This window comes from Uloborus diversus, chromosome 6, assembly GCF_026930045.1.
Source record: "Uloborus diversus isolate 005 chromosome 6, Udiv.v.3.1, whole genome shotgun sequence".
NCBI classification, from domain to species: Eukaryota; Metazoa; Arthropoda; class Arachnida; order Araneae; family Uloboridae; genus Uloborus; species Uloborus diversus.
Window position 1 is genome coordinate 114,695,195 of NC_072736.1, and position 15,824 is coordinate 114,711,018.

The following is a 15,824-nucleotide window of genomic DNA, read 5'->3' on the forward strand; positions in this document are numbered from 1 at the left end:
TAAGAATAACTACATTACTTCTATTCTTTCACTATTACTTGTTATTCTTGCAACAATTATTATACTGTTTGAAAATTTAGTTCAAAATAATTTCAATTACTTTTTAGTTCTATCATAAATACACATATGTTTTTAAGAGTAATTTTAATAGTTTCTTAAAATTCTTATGCTAAGTGGTTTCTGGAAGTAAAGTTTTTTTTTTTTTTAATTTTTCTATAATCTTTCCATTGTATAAAAATTTAATATCTTGTTTTGTAGGTTATTTTTCCTCCCAAAATATTGTCTTGTTTTTTTTTATAATTATTTTATTAAAAAAGTAGCATATTTTTAAAATATATCTTTAGTTCAACAACTTTACCCAACTTAAAACATTTAAAATACTGCATTTTATACAAACATACAATGGATTTCAAATAGAGCAAAGAAAGAAAACCATTATCAATGATAACGTAAATCAGGGAAATTAAGTGAACTTAATCAAGGAAATCAGGGAAAAGTAAGGTAACTTTTTTTCACGGTTCTTGTCGTCACCCTGTTATTCTAGTCCAAATAATTTGAAAAAAAAAGGGGGGGGGAAATAAATAATTATAAGCATTTCTTTCTGGTTTTATTGTGTTTCATGTGCATGTTTATTATATCATAGTGTGTGTGTGTGTGTATTTTGACTATTAAGCTTAACAGTAATTAAAATTTAGATTCCTAGAACCGGATGAAAATGAAGATACATATAGAGTAAAACAAGAAGAAATAGCAGCAGCTGCTGATATTACAAGTGCAACTAAGGTGAAGTTTTAGTTTTATTTGCTTATTTTTGGCAAACTAAAAATAGTTGCTTATGATTCTGACCAAGAAATAGCGTGATAGCATTTAGAATAGGAAGTGAATATAAAAATCAGATAATGTTGCATTAATTGTTTTGTGTATATACAGCAGAGTCTTGAAAATGCAAGTCTCGAAAGTCCGACATTCCGCTTAATTCAAGGTGTTTACTTTATATTTTTAGTTCCAAAAAAAATCTTATACATATAAAATCTGAGTATCTATCTATCTATGTCCAAGCTTCTTCTCCCGAACGACAGTGAACTGACCATCGAACCAGGTATCGATGGATTCGTCATCTTCCCGTCTTCATGTTTGGCTGTTTAACATAATCCTCCGATAATAATTAGCGGAGATATCAATTAAAAACTATTAATTATGACTCTTAGATTTCAAAATCAAATCCCTATTTTTCGAAGGCTTTCCTCCATTCAAATTATTATTCAGTGCTTCATCTCAACTTTCCATAACAATGCTTTTATTAAATTGTATAGCGGAAGAAGAAAATCATTCAGATGAAAGATCTGTTGCCATTTTTTTTCTCGAATATGAACAGGTAAAATTCTTGTTTTTATTTTGAGGCTTTTCCTGTAATCAGGGGATTTAAAATGTTTACTTTTTGGGGTTTTCCGCAATCTGCCGCAAAATTTCAGTGACTTTTTTTTTTTTGGTTCAAGCCTGAGTGTTGAACTCGCGTCACTTGATACAACTTTTATTTTCGAGGAGGACCGTGCACGTCGTAAAGTTAATGAGTGATTTACAAGTTATTTGAGTTCTTTGAGGGTTTGTACCTGGAAAACGGATTGATGTAATTCTTGTACGACCATGTGGATAGAATCCATCCAAATATTTATCTGAGTGGTATGTTGCATTAATAAACACCCGGGCAACGCCGGGTAGTAGACTATTTTATGTAAAAAGCGGATTGTTATTGTGCATAAATATTTCCGATATAGTCTATCAGATGTAATTCAGTTTAACGTGAGTAAAGATTATAGTTGATAATGCATATATTTTCCCCTTTTGTGCTGACTGAAAATGTACTCATAACTTGTATCATTGATAACGATCATTAACGTTGATGAGGTGTTTTGGCAAAAATATGTTTTACTGGTGTTTTGCAAACCTTGCTTTACGCGCATTTATTTATTCCTTAATGCGTTAGAAACTAGTGTCAGTGTACTACAAAAGCATCAACTGGACTGCTCTTACATTTTTTAGGTAGCCCGTGCAACGCCGGGCACGCAGCTAGTATTTTCATTAAAATCTGAAAGGATAAATCTTTTGCGACTGTGAAACTCATTTAATTACATACAGTAAAGATAAAAATGCATTAAGACATCCTACTTATTCATTGACTACTAAATATGGATTTAGAGATAACTTGGAAATAATAACTTGATACCTAAAATTAACATTGATTAGCCACAGGAAAGTGTAAGCAATAAACATGGCTTGGAATTATTTGATTGGAATAAAAAAAGAAGATTCACAACTTGAGGCCATACAAGTCGTATGTACGAAACTTTAAACCTTCTACAACTAACCGTTTTTGTGTTATGCAATATATACAAGCACATAGATATAGATGTAATGACAAAACTTATTGAAATGAATTCAGGCCTGTCAAAATGTGTGCTTGATTGCAAGTAAAATTGTCACACACAATTGCATACACAGAAATTATGGGGGGTTCGTTTAGAGGTAAATAAAAGCGAAATTTATGCTAAAATTTCAGTGATAATATTTTTCATACAATGCTTCCTTTTCTTCGTACAAGGAAGTAAAAGGTGTTCCTCCTTACGTCATCAAAAAGTGTAAACTTTTAATCTGGAAGAATTTTCCGGAGTTTTCAATAATTCGAGGTGGCGTGAGCCCCAATTACCTCAGATTTTCGAGATTCTACTGCAATAGTATTTCAGCTCAGGAACAATTTCCTTTATTTGAATTTTTTGGCAAAGATGGTCACAATTTCTTTTCACAAATCACTTATTTCTAGACATTTCTTGTGACAAAGTATTTTTTCTGAAAGCATTATGTCTGATGTTTCATAGAAAGTTGCAAGCAGAAGTCATGAAAGATCATGGATTTGAAAACTAAATATGTAGATATGCTGCATTGATCTATCAAGAATTGCTTATTAAGACAATCTTCCTGCTTTGTTATTGGATTTAACCAGCTATTTTAAGATAATGTGTTACTTTACTGTATCTATTTATAAAATATTGGTTTAAAAGGTTTTTTTTTGAAGAGATTAATGACTTTTTTTTCTTTTCAGTACTTTGATTTATCACTAACTGAATTCGGTCCCTACAAAATCAACTATTCCAGAGATGGACGGTAAGTTATTTGTGTGCATGAAAAACTTTCAAAGCTAAATTCTTTAATATGTATACAGTCGAACCCAGACTTTATGATGTCCGTTTCATGTGTTATCCAGCTTCTGACTTCATTTTCTGCTGGTCCCTGAAAAAAGCTATACTAGTTATGTTAAAATATTGTGAGATCCTTCATGTTCACTAACATAACAGCCCCAGATGGCACCTGGCCTTCCAAATATCGATCCATGATGTCTTTTTGGCTGAGGTTCTCCAGTCTGTCACCTCGGCAGCTCAATAATTTTCAGGTCTTTTTCTAGTGACTTTTTTTAGAGGCTGGATATCCATTCTTATTATGTGTTGCACTCATTTTATCCCCTGTATTGCAATAAATATAAGAATAGAAGGAGTTGGTACATTTCCAGGTTCATTCTTCTTCACTAATAATAATCCCTCTTAATTCCTCCACTTATGCTTCTCAAACAATAACCACTAATGACCAATATTCTTGCTTGTTTTGCATTTAAGACACTTTTAAATGCCCCCACCCCTCTTTATGTTTTATTTCCTTTCTTTCTTTTTGCTAGCTTCCGCTGAAAAACATTTGTTTTGTAATGATAAACATTTGTGATTATTTTTCATTTTTTGTATCCAGGGTTGGGTTTTGGACTGTCCAAAACTAGTTTAGGACAGGACAGGTGATTTTTACCGTCCACAACTGTCTAAAACTGTCCAAAAATATGTTGAAGCTAAGGGGGTGTAATCTAATCAATTTGTATTTACTGCAATATTTGTAATGTATAAATATAGATAATAATGAGGTTTAATTAATGAGTATTTCAAAATATTTTTCTCCAAAATGTTCATTTATAAAATATTTTTAAAAAAATTGTCAGCAACTCTATTACGTAAAAACTTCCTTATGTAACAGTTGGTAGAGTTATGAAAGGAAATTCACAACACTACTAAAGCAACTAATGGAACTGAAATCAGTTCCATTTATAACTCAAATGAATGTTATTACATGTGCTTAATTTCTTTTAATGGTTTTTTAATGGTTTTGCAAAAAATTTTACATAATGTTTTAACAAAAATTATTTTTTAAATCATAGATTAAAGAACAAGAAACTGATCATTAAATACTTTGCTATTCTTCTTTTAGTTTATATATTTAATATAATACATTCTGTAACTACAAAAAATTGTAATTTATTGCATTTAAGTCAATTATTGCACTATATTTTGAATTTTCTTTTGCACACATGCATAAGTGTTGAAAAATTTGGTTTTTAGAAAAAAAAAAAAAAAAAAATCATGCATACAAATTGAAATTTTTAATGAAGAATTTGATTTCTACGTAACTAAATTAAAATCAGCTGTATAACTAAGTTACAAAAATTTATACTTGAATATTCACATTGAATAAATATATTAAATAGTCAAAAAAAAAAAAAAAAAAAAGATGAAACATAATTTTGACACATTTTGTAATGTTTTTGGTATTTTTCACAAAATATAGTTTCTCAAAAAATAGTTTTAGACACAAGGGTTTTGAACAGGACGGTAAAAACCTTGCCTACCCTGCTTTCATTTGCACACATGTATAAACATAGGGAATCTAGGTTACTATTATCAAAAAAAAAAAAAAAAAAAACAAAAACAAAAAAAAAAAAAAAAACAAAAAAAAAAAAAAAAAAAAAACTCATTCATACAAATTGAAATTTTTATCAAAAGTTCAACTTCTATGTCACTAGATTAAAATCAACTGCATAAATAAGTTGAATGTTTTCATTGAATAAATGTTCAATATAAAACATTACTTTATGCATTTTATTCTGTTTTGATGTTTTTTTACAAAATACAATTTCTCTAAAAATATAGTTTTGTTCACTTTTGGACAGTTTTGGACATGACGGTAAAAACCAGGGTTTTTACTGTAGAGTCCAAAACCTTGCCAACCCTGCTTATATCATTCAATTAATTTATTTATTGTGAAATTTAAATTTCTTTAGTTTTAAGGTTTAAAAAGAATAATAATTTGAGAAACTGACTGCTAATGATCAATATTGTTTTATTTTTTTAATAGTTAAAGTACTTTTGGAAACTATTTTCTGAAGTTTCCTTTTTGTTAACTAAATCTCAAATATTTTTTATTTTGTAATTTTTGTCGAGCCCGCTTAGTAGAAAAGCCAATTTTCCATGAAGAAGTATTCTAATAAGTGGGATATGCCATTAAACGGGATTAAAATAATAGACATCAACAGGTTGGTACATTGAAAATGTATCACATTAAACGGAATATTCCTTTAACCGATATTTCAATAAGGGGACTTGACTGTATATGAAATTTGTAATAATTTTTCATTGTTTGTTTTCTTTACTTTATTGATTTGTCAAAAAAAAAAATTAGAATTTGTAACAAACACACACTGAATCATTTGTTTTACAGAATTGCTAATTTTATTTACAAACTTCAAAAACAAATCTTATTTGTTGGTGAAATTAAAGCCCCCCTCCCCCTCGTATTTTAGGCATCTTCTTCTGGGAGGATATCGAGGCCATGTTGCAGCAATGGATTGGGTGACGAAGAGACTCCTCTGTGAAATAAATGTGATGGAGTCTGTCCATGATCTTTGTTGGCTGCACCTGCCCACTATGTTTGCTACAGCTCAGAAAGATTGGGTCTATGTGTATGACAGTAAAGGAGTGGAGCTTCATTGTATCAAGAGGCTCAGTAGAGTTTTACAGTTGGAGTTTTTGCCTTATCACTTTCTACTGGTGACATCAGTAAGGATTATAATTCTGAGTTTTGATTATAAATTAGTGAACCTTTGCAAAAAATTTTCACATTTTTTACATTTATGATATCGATAATTGAAAAACATTCAAAAGAAGATGAAAATGGCTCTACTTCTAGCATTGGATAAATTATGTAACAAAATTTAAACCATTTGTTACCAAATAATTAATTTGATAAAAAATTCTTTTTTAAATGCACATGTATTCAACAAAACTACTTTACATCAATGTTACTACTCCAAGCCATTTTTTCTCTAAAAATATGTTTTTAAAATCAAATATCACATTTTTATTTAAAATCTTAAAAATCAATTTAGTTTTATTCAAACCTTGAAAACGTGATTTTTACTTCCCTCTTCCATTTCTTTTCTTTTTCTTTCCCCTCACAGAATTTTGTAACATTTGTAATTACATAAGAATCGAGTCTTTGATGGCATGTGTTAGTACTATGAATAATTTGTGAACTGCAAGGCTGAGTCCCATCCAGAAAGTTGCTGCCTGCAAGGCTGTCTTGGTCAGTTTTCCTGACCTAGACAAAAGCACATGCCCTCCCATGATATATTAAAAAAAAAAAAAAAAAAAAAAAATTAAAAAGATAAATTACTAGTAAATACCAGGCAAATAATTCTTCAATGATGCAAGTTTAAAATAAAAGAACAAAAAAAAAAAAAAAAGGCTAATGTTTATCTATTTGGTAATAATAAGATAACCATACAATCAATTCATGGTTTTAAAATGCTTACTTCTAATGTGATCATGGTAACATAAACTGTTGTGTATGGATGAATAAGATAGAAGTTGATCTTTTATAGACTGCATATATGAAAATAGAAAACATACTAAAATTCTTGTCACACAATAGAGTTTTCGGTGATACTACTCATTGGCCAAATATTTTCTGAATTTGTGCTAATCTTTTACTTTTTTTTTTGGTATTATAAAATAATATTCTTCTAGAGTGAAAAGGGATTCTTGGCATGGTTAGATGTTTCCATCGGCAAAATGGTGAAAGAGACCTACACAAAAGCTGGCCGTCTGAATATAATGTGCCAAAATCCATATAATGCTGTGGTGGCTACAGGACATCCAAATGGTAAGTTTTCTTCCCCAGTTGATTTGTAATAAAGTATTTAGTAGCTTTTCTGTCTTATTTTTTTTGGTTTCACCCATGCAAAAGCTTTAATTAAAATATTTAAAATGATTTTTTTTGGTTTATATTTAAAAAAAAGTTATACATAAGTTATTATTATTATTTAAAAGTAATTATTTCGACAGAAATCAGGAGTGCCCTGACCCACTTTTGAAGTGGAATATTTTATCTTAAGTTTCCAAATATTTTGCCATTCGATTTTTCTATCATTTGTACATAATTTTTCATATCTTTAAATAAAGTTAAAACTTATGTTAAAATATTATCATAGACATCTTTTAATTGATTTATTACTGTAATCAATATTATTTTTAAGGTTCTGTTAGCATGTGGTCTCCTAATGTTGAAAAACCGCTAGCTAGAATGCTTTGTCACCCTCATCCCATCAGATCAATTGCTATTGATAACAAAGGCCTGTAAGTTGACTTTGCTTTTATTCCACCATACTTGTATCATTACAGAACTCAAAAGCTTATAAAATCATTGTTTGACTTAGGTACATGGCCACGTCTTGTGTCGATAGAACAATGAAAATATTTGATGTGAGGACACTCAAATGCTTGCAGTCGTATAAATTAGGGGCTGCCGCTGGGTTTTTAGACTTCAGTCAGCAGGGGTTGTTGAGTGCTGGACTTGGAAATGTAGTTGAGGTAAGTGAAGTAAAATATGTTAAATTAGACTTCAGGCTTTTAAAATTGATGATGTTGTAATTGTTCCAGTTGCTCGATTGAATCTTGAAACATTTTCCCAACTGCTGAAAGACGGTAGAAATTTTGGGAAAATGATTCATTCAAAAATTGAGAAACTAAAACAGTTCAAAAAATCAAATTCTAAAAATAAATCATAATTCATAGTTTTTATGGATTGATACAGAAAAATGTCAGTAATTGAACATGAAAAAGGATTATAAATAGAACATGTTCATGCTATATGAATGATCTTTGGAATATCATGAAAGGCAGGCGTATTGCTATATATGCCTCTTCAAAAATATCTTTATGGCCAAGAAAATTTGGCTTGGAAGATAATTTATTGCTCTATGCTTTGTTAGAATAGACATAGAGTTTTTTTGTGAGAATTAATTCTTTCTTTTAAAAAACATGTTATTGAATGTATTGCCCATTGCTAGCCACTACTTTTCCCTATCTTTCTGGAAGCATTTGAATTCCACGTAGGAAAAACAACATGTCTTTTGAAGCTATCTAAGAGTCTAGCCAATTTTTGGCATCTTCATAAAAATAGAAGTGCTGCTCAGCCAGGTCATGTATCATTGGCCGGAACAAGTGGTAGTCGGAAGGGGCTATGTCCATTGAATACGACCCGTGGGGTAGGATTTCGCATATGACATACAGGGTTCGTACTCAATTTCAGAAATAAAATGAAGGAATTTTGGAGGAGTTTTGGAGTAAAACGAGATTTTGAAGGAGTACTAATGGAGTGTCATTAAATGATGTGACTTTTTTTCAACATATTTGACCCCCTTCTCCCTTTATCACAAAGTGTCGCACTTCATCCCAAACTTCTCCTCTTGTCATGTCACTTTTTGTCACCCTCTCTTCCCTTCGTCACAATTTCATGAGCCCGTCTCCTCCTCAAAATGTGACATCACTTGTGGATGAACCTTTTTCCAATATCATAACTGCAATTGACGAAACAATTGTTTTTTTTTTTTTAACGCAATCACTTAATGTAGTACATTTACTTATGTAGTTTTAAATATTTAAATAATAATTAGACAACTTGACTTTTGCTGCTGAGAGTGTGGTGAAGAAAAAAACAATAATCATAAAACTTGAAAAAATAGCCAAGCACCATTTAAGCATGTTTTACTTCACTTATGAAGTGTCTTAGTCTTCTAATAAAATTTTCACCTTCAACTTTTATGAATTAACTATGATCAATTTGTAAATCGAAAAAAATAAATGCACGAAGTTATTACAAGGCGATTTTAGCCCTTGTTACGAAGTTAGTTGTCAATCGAAGTACTTTAAGTTTTTGTTATAGAGGAAGATTATGTAGTCTTGAACTCTCTAAAAAAAGAAGGAGTTTTGAAGGAGTTAAAACGGAAATGAAGGGGTTTGAAGGGCCCTTCAAATTTTTTTTATAAATGAAGGAGTATTGGAGGAGTTTTGAAGGAGCGTACGAACCCTGGACATAAGTGTTTCCAAGTAGATTTTTACCGGTATTGCATCACGTGGTCGAGCATTGTCATACTGCAAATAACCTCATGCTGCAAATTTGGCTGGGTAGTGCTTTGAGTTTTGCACATTCAAGCTAACAAACACTTTTTGGAAACTATTTTATACTATGTAGTGATGAAGAACATCATGTCTAATTTTGGAATGGAAAGGGGTAAGAGACAACAGCTCTCTTTGACTCCTTTGACCATTCTTTCCTAATTCTGTATGCTTCTTTAGGATTCTTCTATGTTCTTCAGGATTTTGAAACCTAGGTTAGTTTCTGTGTAAGAGAGGTTTCAATTATTCTCAGTAAACTTTTAAGCTGTCTCTCTCATTTAATAGCTTGTTCTAAATTAAGAAAAAAAAAAAGAAATAAAATTAAAAAAAAAAAAAAAATTAGCAGTTCTATAAACTATTTAAAATTTTAACCAATGAATTTTTGATGCTAACTCTTTACTTTAATCACATTTAGTTTGTCTATATTCTAAGTTTTTTTTTTCACTTTTAATGTATTCACTGAAATTTGTTTTTAGGTCTATAAAGACTGCTGTACTCAGGCTGTTAAATCACCTTACATACGACATAAAATAACCTCAACAGTGTCGGATATTCAATTTTGCCCCTATGAAGATGTTTTGGGTATTGGATATTCTTCTGGATTCAGCAGCATCTTGATCCCTGGTATGTGGCTTCAATTTTTTAAAAAACACATAGCAGTTATTTGTTGTATAACAATGGATTTTTTTTAAATGGATTTATTCTTTTTTTTATTATTATTTATTAGTTTGCATTGTAAGCCGATTTCAGATTATAGTAACTTACTAAGTGAATCAATCATTTAATAAAATTCCGAACCTTAGAGCCAGGACATTGTAAGACACATAATCATGACGTTACTAAAGAGAGGAAAACATGTTGTCTGGCGCATGCTCTTTTTAAATTGGTAAATAATTACAAAAGGATTTTTTTTCTTAGAATTTCATTCACATGGCTCGACAGGGAACAAGATTCTACATGCAATGCACTAATAAGCTGAAAATCGCAATTTTCGGACTTACTTCAGTCTGACTCTGAGGTACAGAATTAAAGATTTCACAGAATGTGGTATTTAATGCTCTAAGTAATGCACATCATTGTGTTTTGAATTACGTTGTGGCATCTTGGGTGCATTGCTTTTGATTGCATCTATTGTATCAGTTATCAAGTATAAAATAATGTTTAGCAAGTTTTAAGTTAGTATCTGTATGAAATATATATTCTTGAAAATTGAAAATGAGTTGAAATGAATTAAATATTTTTAACCAATTGTATTTAATAAATGACAAATTCAATGTAGCAATTAAGGAATCAAAATGCTTCATTTAGATTCAAATCCAAAGTTCCAGTTTTATGCAGTGATTAAGCGTTCCTAGTATTCTTTATAAATGTGTACACTAATTTTGCAATTTATGCTGAAAAAATGTAGATTTACCCATTAAATATTTCTGTTGTCGTACATTTTGCCCTAGAGGGCATGAAACTGGTTTTGTCAAAAGTTTTAAAGTTCTTTATTTGTATTTTTTCATTCAGAGGCTCACAACTTTTTTTTCATGCATTGCAGCTTTACATATTCTTGTGCATTTTATTTTGTCTGTTTTTAATATTGTATATGAAACTCATTTTGATTGTTATTTCATTGATATCACTGATTTTTTACAGCAAATTGAAGCTTAGAAAAAAAAATCTTACCTTGTTAACTGGGTACTTATGTTACCTTACGGTTTTTTTTTGTACATAATGTTTTTGTTATAGGTGAGTTCAGAAAAAAATGCACATGACCCTTGAATTTCAAAAATTAATATTTTGCCACTTGCTATTGATCATTTTCTTCAAAAATATATGAATAAATTGATGTTAATTGATATAATCAAGTTTCATTACTTTGAACTTCTCGTTTTTTCGTTACCATAAATAAGTACATAATTTCTATGCTAAAATAAAATTATTTTCAAAAACTAGCGGTCCAATCATACTGATTAAACACTCCTGTAAGTTCTCTAATATTTTCAGAATCTTCCCATTTATAGTTTAGCTGAATTTTTGAGGGAAGTATGACTAAAAATAATGTACAAAGAATCCTTCCATTACCATTTTTTTAAAATTAAATTTTATAAAAAGTTATTAAGGAAAAAAAGTTCCTAGGTTTGACTTTAACAATTTGTTATTACGTGTTTAATAGGCTCAGAGGTTCTCAACCTTTTTCGATTTGCAGTACTCTTTGAAGAATTTGAATATTCTCATGGCACCCTTGCCTATCTTTGTTCTATTATATGTATTGATATTGTAGTCATTTTGCCGTACCCCTCACCTCTCCCTACTGTACCCCAGTATGCCATGGCATCCAGTTTGAGAGCCCCTGGTCTATACATCAATTAGTGAAAAAATATGTATGTTTTTGCTCTTACACACACACACATACATACACTCCTTCTGTTACCACCAGGATTCACCTATGTATGAAAGTTAAATAAAATAACTCTTTCATACAATAAGGTAAACACACCAGTAGTGCCAGTGCTTCAGTATTTCAAGGTTTAAAACGCACTAGTAATGACCGCAGTGAAGTACAGTCGAACCTTGATATCTCGAACCTCCTTATCTCGAAACCCTTGATGTCACGAAAAAAAATTTTCCCCTGCATTTTCTATAAACCCCAATGAATTTTCCATAGTTATCTCGAAATTTATTTTTCGAAACCTTTGATATGTCAAAATTTTTGCACAAAAGCAAGTTTCAGTTGTCGTTTCTCTTAGGCAATTTTTGTAGTAAAAACAGTTTCAGGGACCAGTTTTCATCTCTCTTCTTGGAAACTTTGATTAGGGGATTGAAGCAAGATAATAGGGAAGTGTTGGTATGAAAGGGGTGCTGTGTTTTCCCCACAGTTTAGAATCTTTGTGCATTTCTCTCGAACATTTTGTCCACTTTGAGGAAAGGGGTTGATTTTTCGCCAGTCAGATTTCAGGTGAAAACGGAAAATGCGTTCGTCATTTTCATCATTCTGCTTTTTTAACTCCTACAAAATGGCTACTGAAAACTTTTTTGACTGTGGGGGAGCTAGCTACTAGTTGAAGATAAGGATTTTTAAATTTTTAGGTGAAAAACCAAGTTGAAGTTGTTGTTCATTTCAAAATCTCTTCCTGTGCACTTTCGACAATTATAAAATTTCAAATCTAGTAAAATATTGAAGACTACTTTATTGATCGTAATTCAAAGTGGTCTCATATTAGATATATAAATGCATATAGTGTACGTGTATGTAATTGTGAGAATTTCTAGTGTAATTTTTTCAAAACCTTGATAACTCAAAAACTCGATATCTCGAATTTTTTTAATGTCCCGAGAGATTTGAGATATCAAGGTTGTACTGTATATGTTTAAACTGTGGGTCTACAATATTAATTACCTCTTGCAACTCAATGAGCGTATTATAACCCAACTCTTCCTCAATCGTCTCATTTTCTGAAAATGCCAAAATTTCAATTTGTTCAATTTTTTATCCATTTTTCCCAAACCTCTAATTTGATCCAGTAGTGGCCACTTCAAAGTCTGAAAATTTCAGTAGTAGCCATCTGAAATTCTCCATGCAAAGCATTTACATCACTTACTTTAAATTCAAATAACTGATGAATAAAATTGATTCAATATGATAGTAACATTAAGTACCAATATATTAATCACATTATTATTGTTCATTTCTTTCTTCAAAGTATGTAAGTAACCTTGAAGTTGCTACTACTGAATTACTGGCCACTACTGGTATATTTACCTTATAGTGCAGGAATAATTTTAGTTTTCTTAAAGCACATTAACTAAGAATCTTTTTTGTGTAATTATATCATTTTAGGTGCTGGTCAAGCTAATTTTGATGCTTATGAAAGCAATCCATTCATGACAAAATCCCAGAGAAGAGAGATGGAAGTGAAATCCTTGTTGGAGAAGGTATGGAAAATATGATTTCTTCTACAAGCTAGTTGTTTGTTTTCCTTACAGTATTTTATATGAACATGTTAAATTTCATCTGCTTTGTTTTATATTATTTTCTATTTCTTAGATTCAGCCTGAATTAATTACCTTAAACCCTGGACAATTAGGATCCATTGATATTCCCACGTTGAAAGATAAGTTGGAAAAAAAGAAATCTCTTCCGGTAGGTTCTTCAAATTATTAGCTAATCGTTTTCAATTTTAATTCTGTGTCGACTTTGGGTGAGCTTTTTTACATCTAAAGATCTTAGAGCAGGAATTAAAAATGGAGGGAGCAAGTCCAGTCATTATCTTAGCAAGAGCTGACCCGGCAAATGGTTGGCATGTTTTGCGTGAAACAAGCAAAAGAATCCCGATCTCTTCCACACACACAATGCTTTGTTTTAAAATCTATCATGTGACTTGGGTTCATGAATGCGAGTCTTCACTCCCTCCATTTTATCTTTTCTCAATGCTAAAGATAGATGTTATTAAATATGTTATTTTAGCTTACTTTTTTAGTATAGAACTAAAGCCATTTTAAATGAATTACACCCATTTTCCACCTCAAATCATTTATTATAGCCAATAAATAAGTTCAAAAACATTCATATGAGCATTTTATTGTACTGTTACTGTTTTTAAATTTTAATGTAAATACAGTAATATTGGTTCAAATATTGTTGGTTTTATTTATTAAAATTTTCCAATCTAAGAAATGTCTAATCTTTAGCTATCATGCGACTGTTTTGAGTTTAGTTAAAAGAAACCTTCCGGAATTTCAATGAATTAACAAATATTAATAATTTTTGTGAAAATATTACAGTAAAAGTTGTAAATTTTTTTAAAGATACTTCATGTCTTAGTAGCATGATAGGTATTCAGTTGGTTCTCTATTAGACAACTTGCATGGGACCACAAAAAAGTGTCCTTAGTAAATTGTATCCTTAAACAGTTTTTTAAAACTATAGTGGAGGGTCAGGGAGCACGAAAAGTTGCTTTAAAATAGAGAAAGTTGTTAAATAGTGAACCAACTGTATACTGTACTTCATAAAGTAATCATAATGGGATCATATCATCATACTTTACTATCAGTTTGTTATAAAGCTCTGCAATAAGAGATGTCTAAATTCAAGATGAAGACTATATAATTCAATTCTTTTTACTCCCTGAATGTTATTTTTCATAATCATTTTTATTTACAATTTCTTACTTTTTTATTTGGGTAAATAACATAATTAATTTAGGGATTTTTAAATCCCTGTCTAAATTTAATATAAGTTCTCAAAATTAATTTTTTAGTTCTAAAATATGGTTAGAAACACTTTCAAAATATTTTTTACCTGGTAAAGCCAGAATTACCTTTTTTGGCATGTGAAACTATATTGAGTGTAGATAGCATAGATTTACAGCTAATAGTGTTATTTGATTTTTCTCTTTCTTTATGGAATATTATGATACAATGTGCTGGAAGAAACTCTTAATTTTATAGTTTTGAAAGAATAAGAGATGTTTCTAATGCAATTGTTGCCAATTCTAAATGATACCATAAGGTCTTGCAACCTTTCGTAAATTTATGTGAAAGAAATTCATTTACATACCAAAAAAAAAAAAGATAAAATCTTTTATTTATTTTTCTTTTTATCTCATGTTTTTCAATTCTGGTTTTAAAAATTGTCCTTTTAGATGCGCGTGGTTTTTAAAAAAGTGTATTTAATTTAAAAAAAATATTTCTGTATAGCATGTTAAACCACCAAAAGTGGAGTTTGAACCTCGACCAAAGGCAAAAGGACGAAGTAAATCTGCTCGGGTCTTCAAAAGAAAGAAAATTGTTCAAGAAACAGCAAAAAGGGTTAGTAATGTGCATGAATTTTTGATTGGTTGAAATTTTGCAAATGTATTCAGCGTATATTTACATACCATGTAGAATATTATAAATGTTGTTTTTTCCCCCTCATCTTAGAATTTTATCAAGTCTGCTGTTAAGGAAAAACCTGTTGAAAAAGAAAAATCAAAACCATCTCAAGGTGTTTTGGACAGATTTAAGAGTAAAACCAAATGATGTACTAAATGTATATGTTTTGTAAAGAAATAAATATTTATTGTTTGTATGTTTCAGGTGTCAGTATTTTGTGTGATTGTCAAGCTATCAATGCTGTTATGGCTTGGTGATTGTACTTTCAGACTACCCTAGTTTAACAAGTTAGAAGTAACTGTTAAAAAAAGTCTACAGAAAAATAAGTAAAATTTTCTTTTGCTTTATCGACCTATGTAGACTAGTTTTATATGGAAGTAAGTGCTGGAGGTTGAATAAATCAGATGCGGCTAAACTGACGAACATAATGAAAAATCTAGAGACAAAATTTTGGAGCATTTAAAGCAGATGGAGGTTAAAGAACAGATATAGTTATAAATTACAATAAAGATTAAAACCTTATGTAGTAACAGTAATTATAGCCTCTGTTTAGAAGATGGCCATTTATAGTTATGAAGATGAGAATCTGGTGTAGAAAATAACATTTCAAAAGCCAGAGGGATAGAGCAGCTGCATACAAGA

General features: G+C 30.3%; 1 protein-coding gene across 1 annotated transcript in view; it reads left to right on the forward strand.

Annotated features, from left to right (window-relative positions):
• The window catches only part of LOC129225290 (WD repeat-containing protein 46-like), a 40,680-nt gene extending 25,317 nt beyond the window's left edge, over nt 1–15,363 (forward strand). Inside the window, exons 4-14 of the mRNA XM_054859879.1 lie at nt 696–783; nt 3,098–3,159; nt 5,669–5,924; nt 6,894–7,029; nt 7,403–7,502; nt 7,583–7,736; nt 9,800–9,947; nt 13,150–13,244; nt 13,357–13,452; nt 15,009–15,119; nt 15,231–15,363. Of these exons, the coding sequence (XP_054715854.1) occupies nt 696–783; nt 3,098–3,159; nt 5,669–5,924; nt 6,894–7,029; nt 7,403–7,502; nt 7,583–7,736; nt 9,800–9,947; nt 13,150–13,244; nt 13,357–13,452; nt 15,009–15,119; nt 15,231–15,329 (1,345 nt within the window). The 3' untranslated portion in view covers nt 15,330–15,363. The remainder of the gene's footprint in view (nt 1–695; nt 784–3,097; nt 3,160–5,668; nt 5,925–6,893; nt 7,030–7,402; nt 7,503–7,582; nt 7,737–9,799; nt 9,948–13,149; nt 13,245–13,356; nt 13,453–15,008; nt 15,120–15,230) is intronic.
• The last annotated feature ends 461 nt before the right edge of the window (nt 15,364–15,824 follow it).